Source organism: Anomalospiza imberbis, chromosome 14, assembly GCF_031753505.1.
Source record: "Anomalospiza imberbis isolate Cuckoo-Finch-1a 21T00152 chromosome 14, ASM3175350v1, whole genome shotgun sequence".
In the NCBI taxonomy this organism is placed as follows: domain Eukaryota; kingdom Metazoa; phylum Chordata; class Aves; order Passeriformes; family Viduidae; genus Anomalospiza; species Anomalospiza imberbis.
In genome coordinates this window covers 1,805,675-1,820,667 of record NC_089694.1, presented here as the reverse complement: position 1 = coordinate 1,820,667, position 14,993 = coordinate 1,805,675, and the positions used below count along the sequence as shown (strand labels likewise).

At 44.1% G+C, this 14,993-nt stretch overlaps 1 protein-coding gene across 4 annotated transcripts in view; it reads left to right on the top strand.

The window, feature by feature from the left end:
- Positions 1–1,535: 1,535 nt before the first annotated feature.
- The window catches only part of DIAPH2 (diaphanous related formin 2), a 174,600-nt gene continuing 161,142 nt past the window's right edge, over positions 1,536–14,993 (top strand). For 3 of the 4 annotated variants that reach the window (XM_068204547.1, XM_068204546.1, XM_068204549.1), the window contains exon 1: positions 1,536–1,794. In XM_068204547.1, coding sequence (XP_068060648.1) covers positions 1,678–1,794 — 117 coding nt within the window. In that variant the 5' untranslated portion in view covers positions 1,536–1,677. The remainder of the gene's footprint in view (positions 1,795–14,993) is intronic. The other variant, XM_068204548.1, reaches the window with a different exon arrangement.

The window sequence follows — 14,993 nt, the reverse complement described above, 5'->3', positions numbered from 1 at the left end:
ATAGAGACAGCAGAGAAAACCCAAAAAGGTCATTAGAGCTAATTGAAAAGAAGAAAAAAACCAGATTTGAACATTTTTTTAAACTAACCATTGCTAAACCGTTGCTGTAGAATGATATCCTATAAACTATAAATGGATGTAGTTGGAAATAACATTACATTGCCTGACATTGCAAACAAGTGTTTAAATTAATGATCTTGATTAATTTCATAATTTCAACTTAGGTATAAGATGGCATCATAAACTATGTCCAAATAATTATTGTTAAAATCATCAGAATGAAAAAAAGGAAGATTTATACAGGAAGGAAGAGATGAATCTCAAAGGAAATTTTAGAACAGAGAATCTAGACGGAGCTGGCCTATTTTATAACCTCCTAACTTCTGCTGCCAGGATTCCAGTTTGATTTCAAGACACCTGCCAGTTTTAGAGCTGTCATTTATTTGAAAGCTGATATTGTCAGATTTTATCAACAGGTTTTCATTGCTGGATTTAAAAGATAAATATTTCCCCCAGTACTCAGGTAAGCCTCAGAGAGTCGCAAGAAATGCAGAGAGCCCCCTGAATCTCGGGCTTTGCATCACTGTGTATGTGTTAGACAGAGATCAGAAATTCACTATTCTGTCTTGTTTGCCTTTTGGGACTCTCTCCTAGAGGGCAATAAACGGATACATTTCTATCTGAACATGAACTCCAAAGGACTGCCCTTGTCCCACCAAAACAACAGATCATGATGAGGTTCATGACTGCTTTCTCAACATAATTTAGCAGGTGTAGATTTAGCTATACCAAGACAAAATGTGTATTTTTCTTTAAAAAATAACCACGGTATTGCAATGAAGACATCTGTCAACGTGATGCCTTTAATAACCAGACATGTGACCCATGATTTTCCTGTCCATGCTCATACAGAGCATCCTGAGAGTCCTTCAGCTGACACAGAGAGGCTTGGCCGAAGGGATTCCGGAATCCACAGAAACGGTTTAAGCAATTTTTCACTGTTGCAAGCCATGGGCACGGGTAGATGAGTCAGATATCGTTCAGCTTGGAGAAGACAGAGGCAGCTTGGGCTGCTCGAAGCGGCCTTCCAGAACCTGCCGGGAACTTTCACCAAACACCGGGCAAGACAATTTACAAGAGCACGTAGTGACAGGACACGGGGGAATGGGTTCGAGCTGGAAGAGCGAAGGTTCCGATTCCGCATTAGGCAGAAATCCTCCCCTGTGAGGATGGGGCGGCATCAGCACAGGCTGGCCAGAGCAGCTGTGGCCGCCCCACCCCTGGGCGTGCCCAGGCCAGGTGAGACGCGGACTGCAGACACCTGGGCTCGCGGCAGGTGCCCCCGCCCGGGGCAGGACGCGCTCTCCACGGCCCCTGCCAGCGCCCCGGGCCGTACCCCGGCCCGTCCCCGTCCCCGCTCCCGCTCGGGGCCGCTCCGAGCGCCCCTCAGGGCTCCGCCATTTGCTGCCGCCGGCGCAGGGCGCAGGCGCGCGCCGCCCGCTCAGGCGCGGTGGCCCGGGCGGGCCGTGCGCGTGCGCGGCGCGGCAGCGGAGCCGCCCCGGGCGGAGCGGGCGCGGGCGCGGGGGGCCCATGGGGCCGGTGCGGCCGTGAGCGCTCGGCTCGGCTCGGCTCGGCTCTGTTCGGCCCGGCCCGGCCCGGCGGCAGCCCCGCGGAGCCATGGACGGACACGCGGCTCCGGGCGCGGGCGGCGAGGAGCCGCTGAGCTCCGGCAGGATGAACGCGAAGCGCGGCGGGCGCGCCGCGGAAGAGGAGAGCCGGAACAAGCCCAAGCTGGTGAGCGCGCTGGGAGGCGGGCGGGGAACGGCCCGGGCTCGAGCCGCGGCAGCAGCAGCAGCAGGAGGGAGCGCGGATGCGCCGCTTCCAGCGGGGAATGCGGGACGAGGGGCGTGGGAGCCTTTCCGGGGATTAAGCGCTCCGCGTTCGCTCCCGCCGGGGCTCCCGGGGCTCCTGCACAGGCAGCGCCCCGAAGGGCCGGGCCGCCGTGCCGCCGTGCCGCGCTCGGGGCCCCGCGGGTTCCCGGGCGGTGCCGAGCGCGGGCGGCCGAGCTGCCACGCTCGGGAGGGGACAGCGCCGGGGACAGCGCCGGGGACAGCGCCGGGGACAGCGCCGGGACAGCGCCGGGGACAGCGCCGGGGACAGCGCCGGCGCTGCTCCGCTGCCGCTGCCTCTGCCCGCTCCGCCGGCAGAGCCGGGCGCGGCCGGCTCGGGCTGAACAATCCAGAACGCCGTGATCGTGATGCAAGCCACGTGCTTGCCAACGGAACCTCTCACTTAATGGGAAAATAATGTGAGAAACTGGGTGGTGCCTTACGGTTTTTTTTAAAGTAAATCCTCTTTAGGACTGCAGTCTGTTCATTATGGCCACGCTCTTTGATTTTTTTTACTGGCAGACCTGATAAGTCCAAATACACGCGGAGTTCAAGGCAGCATCACTGGGTTGTATCCCAGTTCATAAATGCTGCAGTAGCAAAACCAGCTGCCGTGACAGTGTTTACCTTTGATTGTTTACACGTGTTAGTTGCACGTGTGGGATCAACCCTATTTAGCTCAGTTCTTGGTAGTATTTCCAAGAGCAACTGTGTAGCAGACACTTAAAACTCCCTGACTCTTCTCCTTGGAGAGAGTACTAAAGTTGCAAACTTTATTTAACCTGTTGCAAGGGCTTTCCCCGATGCTGGTAAAACTAAGTCAGTATTGAAGTTTTCTCACCGTGTGTTCCTTTCAGTGAGTATAGAGCTTTTAGATAATCAGCCTGACAACTGCAGTTTGGGGTTCTTGTTTGTTTGGGGTTTTTTCTTGTTTCTTTTTTTTTCTTTTCTTTTTTTTTTTTTTTTTTTTTTGTTGCTGCACATGAAGTTAGCCTTTAGGGAAGTTGCTACATATATAACATTGAGGCATAAAAAGGTTACTGAAAGTTATCCTTGTTTCAGAGGATGACAGAAGCATGAATGGCTTGAACTGTGCTTGTATTCAAAGTGACAAAGTGTATCTTGGCAAAAGATAAGCAGATGTGGTGTCTTGTTTTGTTTCATGGTGTTATTGGAAACAAACTCATGTTTCCTTGCATAGGATAAACTTTGTATAAACAATACCTTTGGATGTGTTTATAGTACCTCTACTATTTCCTGGTAAAATACCGAAGGCTGCCTGGAGATTCCTGCAGGGAACTGATTCAAAAATCACTTAGGGAAGTGCTTCTGTTGGAAGCTGTGAACATAAATTTGAATTTTGCTCTAGCAGAAGAGAACTCTGTTCTGATAGAAACACATAATTTGAAAAATCAAAGTGAAATGAGCTCAAAATTGGATTGAACAGAATGACTATTTCCATTGCATGGTCTATTCAGTTATTCTAGAATCACTAGAATAAACTTTCATTGTTCCATTGAGTGGAAAAAAGAACATTATGTTAATATTTGACTTCATTCACGGCAGTGTGCTTTTGTTTCTTGAGGGGGTGGATGATTGCAGTCCAGCAGCACCCTGGATCAGAGCAGGGATATGTTACTCAAATCAGAGCCTTCTGAAAGATAAGTTTTGCCCTGGGTAAGTGACTGGCCTTTGATGATATAATTGAGTGAGTGGGTTGAATAGGAAAGCAGATTTTTTTCATTCTGGACATGATGTGCACAAATAGTGTATAAACCTGTCATGAACAGAGATTTACTTTGAGGGAGAAAAAAGTGTGGGATTCAGGTGTGCTTTCAATTGAATTGAGGTGACTGCACAGACAGATTTACCAATTATTACCATGGGTTTGTAAGGGAAGAACAAACTGTAATCAGGGAAAAGCTTCATCCATTATACAGGAGAGGAATCCTATGAAGTTTTTGCTGACTTTATTTTGAATGAGGAATTGCTTCTGGGGCTGGCAATGTCTTCAGGCACTGGGAGAGCACTCTTACTTGCGCCTCATCACTGTTCTCTTCTTTGTGCAAGATAAAGGTGTGTCTGGGACTTGTGGCAGAGAAGCCACACTGTTTGTGCTGTGCTGAGTTGTCACTGAGCTCATATACAAAGTTCCTCACAGCTGGGTGTGGAGATTTTCTTGGTTCATCTTTGTAACTTCCAATCCATCGGGTTTCACTGGAGCTACAGAGATGAATCAACCTGCACTCCCTGTCATGTGTTGGGTGTAATTCAGGGAGCTCAGTGTGCTGACAGGAGTGTGCCTCCTCCCAGAACTTATTTCACACATCAGGGGAGTGCTGAGCAAGGGCTTGCTGGGAGAGGGTGTGCAGCTACACACAGAGGAGAAAGTATTTTTGGTTCCTGGCACAGCAGCTGAAATTAGACAAATCCTTGGGAAGAAGTCCAGAGGAATGATTTTTATGTGATAAAAATGGCTCTAGGTGACAGAGGGCTAGGAACTGAAGTCATTATCCTGAGGGAAGGGAAACTAGAATAGGAAGGTGGAAGTTTTTGGTTTCCCTGTTCTCTTCATCTGAAACTAAAAGGTGTGCAGTGCTGCTTGGCCTGTAGAAGTGTAGTGGTTTGTTTGGGGGGGTTTAAGGGCTGCAGCCTGATCAGTGGCACTTTTTCCTGGTGGACAGGAAGTAGGACTGGCTGCTGAGAGAGAATCTGTGCTGGCAAGGAAAACAATGCTTTAAAGTATTTCTCTGAAAGACAATTGACTATATACACACACAAGTAATAAAGGTGAGCTGTGTCAGAACTACTGATTCCTTTTTTTTCTGCTTTAGGTAGTTGGGAGAGGTGTTCAGGTTTCATACAATTTGTTGAATGTGACTGAGCTGCACAATGAGAATTTAGTTCCAGTTTTTATAGTAGTGTATAAACTGGATTACTTTACTAAAGTTTGATTTCAGTGTTAAGAGCACCTGGACTCAACTGCTGCTGGGGAGCTCTGGGTTGGTATTTTAGGGTTTTCTTTTCCTTTTTTTTTTTTTTTTTTTTTTTTTCTGGTTTAAGGACTAGAGGTTGGAATAAGTGCTTGGTATTTTTTTCGTCATTTTTGTTTACAGTGAAATGGGCAGAAAAAAATCTAGATTATTTTGGCAAACAGTCATCTGATCTCACATCAGCCCTGAGAATAGGCTGGCAGGCGGTGGCAGAGAGCAGTTCTGTGGGTTTGGCAACATGCTAATTTGCTTGTTTTAAAGCATGCCTCTTCTGCTAGGGCAAACAGACTAAATTAAGGTTGTCAGGGAGATTGCTGGGATTCCTCTGTTGGTTAATGCTTAACTCAGATGTTCTTTGCTCTCCTCCACGCTTCAGTCACATGGGGAATAGATGATTCTGTCAGGGACCTAGGAAATGGGAAGTGCTTGAGAGTGCCAGCTCTGGTGTAGCTTACCAAGTTGAGCATCTTTTTGGTTGAGAAGTTGAAGTCAGACTTTTGACAGAAGTTCATGGCAGAAGAAGGGGAGACAGAGGTCATAAAAAGGAGCTGGAGAGGAGACTAAAAGGGGAAGATGGTTTAAATAATTTTTTGGTCAGAGACACTGAAATCACTGTTTTTGGAGGTTTTCAAGTTCTGAACCTGGATAGAGTCTTTAGCATGCTGATGTGAATTTGGTGGGTGGCCCTGCTTTTTGGGCAGGAGTTTGGGCTGCCCTGAGAAAAGAACATGATCCTTTCAAACATCTGTGGTTCTGTGAGTCAGCGCTTGAAGAGAGGTGCTGTAACAGGATTTGGGGTGCTCTGGGAGTGTTAGAGAACTGCCTAACTAGAAATTAACATGGCCAGTGGTTCTTAATTCCAGTTAATATCTCGTGTCACTTTAGGATTAGCAGAAGCACGTGGTGGTGAGAGCCATGCTAACACACTCTGCTTTACCCCCAGGTTCCCTCCAGGTCTCTGTGGGAGCTGTTCAGGGCAGGATTCTCCACTTCCTACAAACCACATTTCTGAAAGGGGCTGCCTTCTGAGTGTGATGTGGCCTTTGAAATCAGATTAGGAGAAAGATGTTGTGTAACTTGCAAAACAAATTATTAGGGGAAGAGAGAGCTCCTTTAATTGGAGAGCAGGTGGATTTGGTGATTCACCCAAAGAGCATCTCATATTTTGTTTTAAAAGCAGAAATTGTTTGTGCTTTACCCTGAAGTCTTTTAAACCCCCTGAGCTTTGAGAAAATCTAGGAACTCAACATTCTGACTAATGTGCCATACATAACCTGGCATCAAACACTGGGATAAAAGTTTTTATGAAGTCACATTAAAACAGAAATAAGCTGTGTGTGCTTGGGAGAGGTTTCCCAGCTGTGTTGCACCACCCATATCAGTGCAGGAGTGGAGTGATTTAAATTGTGCTTATCAATCCCTGTCAGACAGACTGTGTGCTGCAGGACCCGCCAAAAAAAAAAAAAAAGGAGTGTTCTTCTTGGATGACTCCTTTAGATATCTGTGTACGGCATACGTGAACTATGAGTCAGGTTGAGCAGAGATTTTTGGCAATCAAATCAAATGTCTTACATTTGAAATCATAGTGTCTGAGTGAAATCTGTGCATGCCTGCAGAGAGTTCTTGTTTCAGGTGTGTGCTTGAGGAAGAAGTGCACCAAAATGCTTGTGTTCTAAAAGAGTCTTGGTATTACTAGATCAAAGTCAGGATATTCCAGCAAGTGAAGTTGTTCTGGGGTGACTTTATGATGCTTGTATCCCCATTCATCTCTTTAAGCCAAAAATAAGTTTTGCACCTTTAAGACTGGTCCTGAGAGTAAAGAGGGGGGAAGAAGAAGCACACAGTTTTGTTTTTTTTTTTTTTTCCCTCCCAAATTTGCCCTAAAACAGAACAGAAGTTATCAAGGGTGCAACCATTACTGAAGAGTAAAATTCATGTCTCATGGAACTTGTTGTTGCAGTGCTGCTGACATGGGAGGGTAGGGCAGGCTTGGTGCTGATGTAAATGCTGGAGCTTTTAATGGGAATTGCTGTTGACACTGTGTGAGGTGATAGAGACGGTGATAAGCCCATCTGTGGTAATTAAACTTCCTGAACTACTCCTTGTAAGACAAAACTGTAGAGCACTTCTGTACACTACAGGAAGCTTTGCAAGCAGAGCAGATTCCACCCAGGCCGAGTGAAAGGCAGCGGTGAGAGCTGGCAGTGTGCACAGCACGTGGAGGTGGTGCTTTCTGAGACTTTGGGCAGCATGGTGCTCAATGTTCAAGTGTTCAAGGACGAACTTGGGTTCTGGTGTCACAGGTAGCTGGAAAGCTTGCCAGTGACCTGGGATTGCTGGTGACCCAGCAGAGGAAAAGATCTGCCTCTCCCCTTGCAGTGGGCTGCAAGTTGACTGTGTGTTTTCTGTGTCACTTGCAGTTCTCCAGAGGCAAACAATAAAGCAGTAATGGCTAATAACATCCCTCTGATTCTTTTCATCCTTGTCCAAATTCAGAGTACAACAAGCAATGTCATTTGCTGCTGGAGCAACTGTCAATTTCAGTTTGCTCTTCATCAGTTTGCCTGTTCAACCTTGAAGCACAAGAAGTTAGGAAATTACTCAAATGAATGGTTTTAGCAGTTGCTTACAGCTTTTATGTCATTATTCCTTACATTCATTATGTTTGAAAAAAATAATGCAGTAACTTTGTTTAGGAGGAAATAAGGGTTTTTTCTTAAAATCTGCTATGATGGTGGAACAGATCATTTTGAGAGATTAACAATTAAAAAACCTTCTTTAGTGTAGCAATTGATAAAGTTCCAGGTAGACAAAGGTAACTTGCCTTAAACTTGCATGTTGGTTTTGTATCAAACTGACCTTCAAATCTTGTGAATGAAGTGGTTTTTGCTGCAGCATTGGAGGAGTGAGCACCCCAAGGATTCCCACTTGCACCTGTAGCTTCCTACCGGGTAGATAGGTGGGATGTTTGTGACAAAAGTAGCATTAACAGCCTGCAAGGCAAATATGTTCTTGTTTCAGGTGTATGCTTGAGGAAGAAGTGCACCAAAATGCTTGTGTTCTAAAAGAGTCTTGGTATTACTAGATCAAAGTCAGGATATTCCAGCAAGTGAAGTTGTTCTGGGGTGACTTTATGATGCTTGTATCCCCATTCATCTGGTTAACCCAAAAATAAGTTTTGCACCTTTAAGACTGGTCCTGAGAGTAAAGAGGGGGGAAGAAGAAGCACACAGTTTTGTTTTTTTTTTTCCCTCCCAAATTTGCCCTAAAACAGAACAGAAGTTATCAAGGGTGCAACCATTACTGAAGAGTAAAATTCATGTCTCATGGAACTTGTTGTTGCAGTGCTGCTGACATGGGAGGGTAGGGCAGGCTTGGTGCTGATGTTCAGGTAAATGCTGGAGCTTTTAATGGGAATTGCTGTTGACAAATATGTTATACCTGGGAACAATAACTTGTGTGGGAGAAAGGCGTGCCAGGTAAAGAATTGGCTTTTTAGGGAGTGGTATGGGCTCCAGCACTGTCCCTGCTCCCCTTGGTGCTCTGCTGACGAACCTTTTGTGTGGCAGTGGGACAAACAAGGTCATGAAGTGAACCTCTCAGAACCACTCCTGTGCTCTTTGCTCTTCTTTGATTATTTGCAAGAACCAATGAGCCTGGAGTTGTGGCACATTATAACTCCTCCTAGCGTATGATTTGTCTAAAGTTCATCCACCAGTTCCATGGAATTGTGTCTGCTTTTCAGCCCTCCTCTCCTGATCACTGCTTAGCTGGGCATGGTGTGATAGCAGCACAGATCTGAGAAGGATCTGCTGTGGCAGTGAAATGATATTGTGATGTACATCATGATCGAAATCATGGACTCTTCTGATTTTTAGAAATGACAAAAAACCTTGGAAGTTCAATTCTGGAACAAGCCACACATGGGAATTTTGTGGTTTGCTACAGCTCCTGAAGGTTTTTGGTTCACCTGGGTGTGGTAATATTTGGCCTGAAGGTGTAGTGCATAGTGTAATCACCACACCTTCTGTGTTGTGCGAGGCAGAATGTTCTGAAGAGTTTCTAATGGATACAGGCTCCTCCCATGTAAACAGGAAACTGGGGAGAGTGAGGGAAGGCTTGTGTTCACTTCCTTTGAGTGATCCTCAGAGAAAATCCTTGGAGACAAGAGGGTATTGGAGAAAATGATGAATGTGGTGAATGTCTGATGTGTCTGCTGCCTGCAAGTGTTCTTTGCATAGTGTTACTAGAAATATTTTCAGTTTGTAACAGTTTAAACTTGTTTCAGGGGTGGAAAATGTTAATGTAACAGTGACTGATTAAAAACAATGTCATTGGAAGAAGTACTGCCTGGTATTCCTTAGTGGTTTTTGTGTATGTGTAAATATATATATTAACACACTTACTGCTGCCCTACTTAATGTAGAAATATGAACTTTTCTTTTTATAACATATTTAGTTTGTCCCTTTGTGTCAGAATAAATACAAAAGAACTTGCTTGAGGATTGTGAAAGTTTGAGTGTTGCTACCTCACAGTTTAGAACAGGTTTCTAAATGAAAAGTTTAAAATATCTGGGGAATAGTGCTGTAGAATTCCAGCCCCTGGTGCTGCAGCACAGTTGCTCTTCAGCCAGGAGAGCAGCAGCTGAAATTTTAGGTTCCAAAGGCTGAGAGAATTACAGGACTGGTGGGTGCAGGTTGGTTTGAGGGACACAGGCCGGTTCTTTGTTCAGGAATTAGCTGGTCAAACATTAATAACTTTGTCATGGCTGGAGTCACATAAACAAACTGCACCATACTACGTGTGCAGGCATGAAGATGAGAAAAAATAACCTGAGGCCTTCAATGTCCCGTGGACACCTTTTTGTCACAGGTAGTTGGTTATGTGTTCAAGGTGGCTCTATATAAATTCAATCCCCTCTCAGGGATGGTGGAACAAGACAAAATAAGTACTTGGTCAGGAAAAGTGTTAGTTCTGCAGTTCATTACTCCTTCTTAAGATGGTAAGAGCTAATGATGGTTGTTATAATGACCTTTAAGGATGCCTGTGGTTTAGTGTTTTTAATGAGTGTAGCTTTGTCAGGAACAAATACCAAGCCAACATGAGATTCATTAGATTCTAGCCCCTAATAACAGAATATAAGCTGTCAATTCTTATGCAGTATAAAGTTTTCTGCCTTCTTGTCTGCATTTTGGTTCTTCGTGTTCTTTCTCTTGCTGTGAATTATTTTTGTCTATTAAATTTGAGTAACTTCTGAAGTACTTTGGTTTCATAATGGAGCTGTGCTGGATGTTTGCATTTGTAATTGTGCGAGTACATGAGTAGATGAGAACTTGACAGTTATTAAGAGTTGCAGTGGTTGTCTGTCCCAGTTGTATTAGAATAGGGAAGAATTTCCATAAAGAAGAAAGAAGACAACAGCACATCAGGTTGAGAATAAGCACTGCTGCCATGTATGTTTGAATTTTTGTGCCAGCCACATTTAGTGGGTGAATGAGAAACAAAAGGTTTGAGCAAAAGGCTGGAACTCAAGGGGTAACCCCACCTTTGATGGCCAAGCTCCACAGCTGCCACAGAAGTCAGCTCACTGCCATCCTTCATCCCTGCCCCTCTTGGGGAGCTACACAGTAGCTTTGCTGTCTCATTCTGTACACGCTGAAGGAAATTCTACAGTAACAAATTCACAGCAGTGAATTTTGTTGTCATCCTCCAGTTCATTGTAGCTTGGTGGAGATGTTCCCAAACTAGAAAGGTGAAGAGTGCAGCACAAGGCTTTGGTAAAGTTTCTGCCTCTACACCAGAAAGGCAATTTGCATTTTTAATATGCATTTATCTTTGAAATTCAAAGCTTGGGTGGATAGGGCAGGCTTCCTAAATCCATTAAGGTTAGTTTATAGTGTTCTGTGAGTCAGACTAATTGCTGAATGCCTTCTAAGATAAGCAGTAGTCCCATCAGTTAACATTTTATATTTCAAAAGAATTGTTTTGTGAGAAACCTTTATACAATTCATGTGAGTGTTCTGGGGTAGCCAAAGCACATTGAGCACTTTAATATTAAAGAGTAACATTTTTTTTGTTTTTGCTTATCTCTTTTAGCAGAAAATTAGATTCTCCATAATCTATGACAAGTTTCTGTAATTGTCCTGAATTCCAGTTTCTTCTTAATAGGGACCCTCACCTGTACTAAAGTCAAATGATACAATGGGATTCCTCATTATTAGTACAATGTAATTCCTCCCTGTTCACATGGTGCTTCATTTCCTACTTCCCCAAAGGACAAATAATCTTCTAAGGATGCTGTTATAAACAGGAAAGAATAGGGAAGAGAACAGGAAGACCTCGAGTGTGACACAGCAGCTGTACATTGTTCAACCCAGTACTCTTTGCCTGTTGAGTTATGTTATGGTCCATGCCTGTGGAAATTATTTAACCTTGAATTTCAGTTCTGTGAGGAAAAGCCAGAGTTCCCTGCTATGACAGCAGCACTACTCATTTTTCCAAGTTTTAGTATTACATCATTTATTATTAAGGGTGAAAAAAGTGGCTTTACCATCAACTTATTGTAATGCAGGGATCAAATACTGCTCTGATTAAGTACTTGCTCTTTACTAGTAGGTCTGTCTTGGAAGACAGACAACATTACTCTAAGAAGTTGTTGACATGATCCCTGTGACCATGTTCCAAGTCAGCTGGGTACAGACAAAATGAATGTTCTTCACAAGGAATTCCAGCTCCTTTGGCTCACTGCAGCCCTTCTGCTGCCAGTTTGTTTGTGGGCTGTGTTTTGGTTGGTTGGATTTTCTTACTACTTACAAAACAACCCAAACAAAGCAGATACACATGTATCACTTTCTCAAAGTCTATCTAAGGCAATCTATTCCATTCTCAAGGAACTGCCCAGTATCCAATGAAGTTCTTGCAGCTTGCTGTGGGTGTTCTGCTTTATTTTAAGTGTATCAGTCCTCTCCCAACAGTTGCATTTTGCCAGTTGAACTTCTCAAATGGTTTTGTAGGAAAATCCAAATGGAGTCTGACACTTATTTCTGTGTTTACTGTACCCACAAGAGCAAGAGATGTTCTACACAACCACCAGCATGCAGTGAAAAATCTTACCAAAGCTATCTCTGCATAGAAGAGAACAGAAGTTTACAGAAGCTGAGCCTCTCCCTGTGCAGGGCTATTGGGCTGTCCTTGCATGCACTGTCATAGAAGAAGCAAGTAAGCTGAAATAAAAAAAAACGTGTGTAAGTATTAGAGTGAAGAAATTTCTCAAAGCAGTTTCTGCTTCAATTTTTAAGATCATTTCAAACCAGCTCTGTCAAATCAAGTTGCTCCTCTTGAGAGAAAATACTTAGGTTACAACAAAAGATTAATTTCAGGTTCAAGATGTGTGATTGTGGTTAAAAGGGTAAAAACTAAGATTGCAGTTCAGTCAGAGCAAAGGTGAATCTTGTCACGATGAAAAGGTGTCTCTTGAGGAGGTGAAGCATAAAAGGAGGCCTGTTTCACTCCTCTTCACTGGCCCACCTCAGGGCTGTGGAACAGCTCCCACTCAGTCCCAGCAGCTCCCCAGCGTGTCTGGATGAAAAGCTCAGCACCTGCACCCAGGAGGGCCAGGAGCAGGGGCCAGAGGTGGGCAGCAATTCAGTGCACATCGAGTATTGCTATTAGAAAAACTGCTTTGTGCTGCCCCGGGATGGAAGCAAAGAGCTCAATCCCACTGCTTGCATCTCAGCATAAAATTGAGATAAAGTCTGCTCTTACTTCAGGAATTGTTTTGACATAGTTTTTCCAGTTTAACTATTCCAGAATATTTCAAAAGCACTTCACAATAATATACCAAAAAAGCAATAGTTCCCTAAAAGCTCAAAGCTCAAGTCAAGCACATTTTTGAAAAGCAGCAGAGATCCAGTGCTGAGCGTGGTTCTGCTAGGCACACTTTGCAGGAGAGCAACTTGGCTCTTTCCAAAGTTTAATTTGTATAAGTTTTAACAGCAAACTGTTTGTTTGAAGTGAGGAGTGTAAAAGCTGTAGAGCATTCTGAGGAGAGACTGTTTTGCTGGAATGAAAATCATGCTGTCTCTAATGAAAAGCATGCTGCACCTGCACAAGGCACTTTTTCAAGATGCTGAAAGCGATCCTGTGGTACAGGATCCCCGGGGAGCAGAGCAGGACCCAGGTCCTGGCTGTAGCAAGGGCTGTGTGGGGAGCTCTGCAGTTGTGCAGCTGGGTTGGGAACCCTGCTGCTCCTGGCTGCTGCCCTGGCTGCTGTGGAGGCTTGATGGGAAGTGTTTGGATTTCAGCCGGGGCTCTGGAAAATGCCAGAACTTCCTTAATCTGCCCCTGCACTGGCAGATGTTTCTGCAGTTGTCTGACCTGATCTGAGTGTCCTGCTGCCACCCTTGCCCTGTCTCTCACACCCTGCAATGTTGTTGGCTTAGACTGACATGGACCTGCAGCTTTTGGAAAAAAGCTTATCATTTTCTTCTGTTTTTTAAAGCTTACTTATCAATGAGCACCGAGAAACCATTGTCTGAAACAAACTTTTCGAAACAGTGATGGCAATTTGAGCTTCAAATTATATATGTGTATATATATATATATATATATATATATATATGAAAGTTAGTTCAGATGTCTTCCTCAACTCCTTTTGTATCTTCAGTTACAAAGCTGATGAAATTGACTGTTTGTTTACAGTGATTTTTTTTTTCAATTTCTGAATTAATTTGCTTTTTTATAAAACCTCTGCCCCTGGCATTTGTTGGGGGAGTGTCTGATATGATCCCCATGCCTCTGGCACGTGTTCCCTCCCCTTCTGTTTGGGAGCAGTGTTGAGGCATCTCCCAGCAGGTGATTAAGGATTGGTGCCCTCTGCTGTTAATGATTTACCAGCCTGGGTGACCCTCGGGCTTTATTTAGCATGAGGTATTGTCAAACTTATTTCTGGAACATTGCTCATTTGTGGATGGTCATTCTCCTGGGGGAAAAAGTGGAGAAATTGGGCAGAGCTGGGAGGTGGTGCCCTCCTGCCCTGACTCAGGGATGCCAACAGTTCTCCATCTGCATTTTGGCAGCCCATGCATCCCTCCGTGCTCAGGCTCTAGGTTAAGCCTTAATTTAAAACGTTGAATAATGCACATTCAAGGAGTTTGTGAAGCAAGCAGCTGCAAGGCAAACAAGATTTTTTCCATATGGTGTCATATAGCCCAAATGTAAATGTACAACAATAGTAACAAAACCATTGGTATTGCTCAATTCAAGTGTTTTTGAGAAAGCAGATGGATTACAACAGTCATTTCAAGGTTTTTCTGAAAGCATGGTGAATGCTCCTCAAAGTGTGAAAAATAATATGCTAAAGCAAACATTAGTAATAAAATTAGTAAAAATATAATTCACAAAATGTCAGGTATACTTCATCATGGGTAAAGATCTTGAAAGGCCTAAATGGGTGTGTAGTCCTGGTTTCTGCACATCAGCTTGTATAGCTTGGGTATCTTTTCACCATTTCCTAGGTGCCTTTTGAGAATTAATTGCAAAACTGAATATGTTAACAGATGGTTAAATTGTCTAATGGGAACATTATTCATTCTGTGAACTGAAGAACAGAGGTTGTAGGAGTGAGTTCTATTTTGTGACTAAGACCTCAATTCAAGGTGCAGACAACCTTTTGTACTTCAAATATTAACCGGTTTGGGGTTTGTCTCTTTAAACTCCCTGGGGTTCAGGTGCTCACATGGAAAGTTATTCCTTTCCTGCTTGTATGCAAATTAAAAAGCTCCTGTCCTTGAGTGGAGTTTTACTGTGGCTTTTGCAGGTGTTGAAGTCGAGGTAAGTTTTAGAAAACAGCAATATCAGCTCAGTTCAAACCAAAAAAACCAAACAAAAAACAAAACAAACCCCTTAAAACATGAAAGTTGAGAGAAGGCCAAGTTTCTGGTTATTGCCCCTAGAAAATGAGCTTTGTGGGAGCAGTGGGAGCTGCTCCCTGAGCTTGCAGCCTGGCTGCAGAAATGGGTGTTCCAGCACACCACGGCTTGCCTGGGCAGTGGAGTGAAAATTGCTGTTAAGTTTAGAAGTTACCCAGCTGATCATTGTTCATTCTGCATG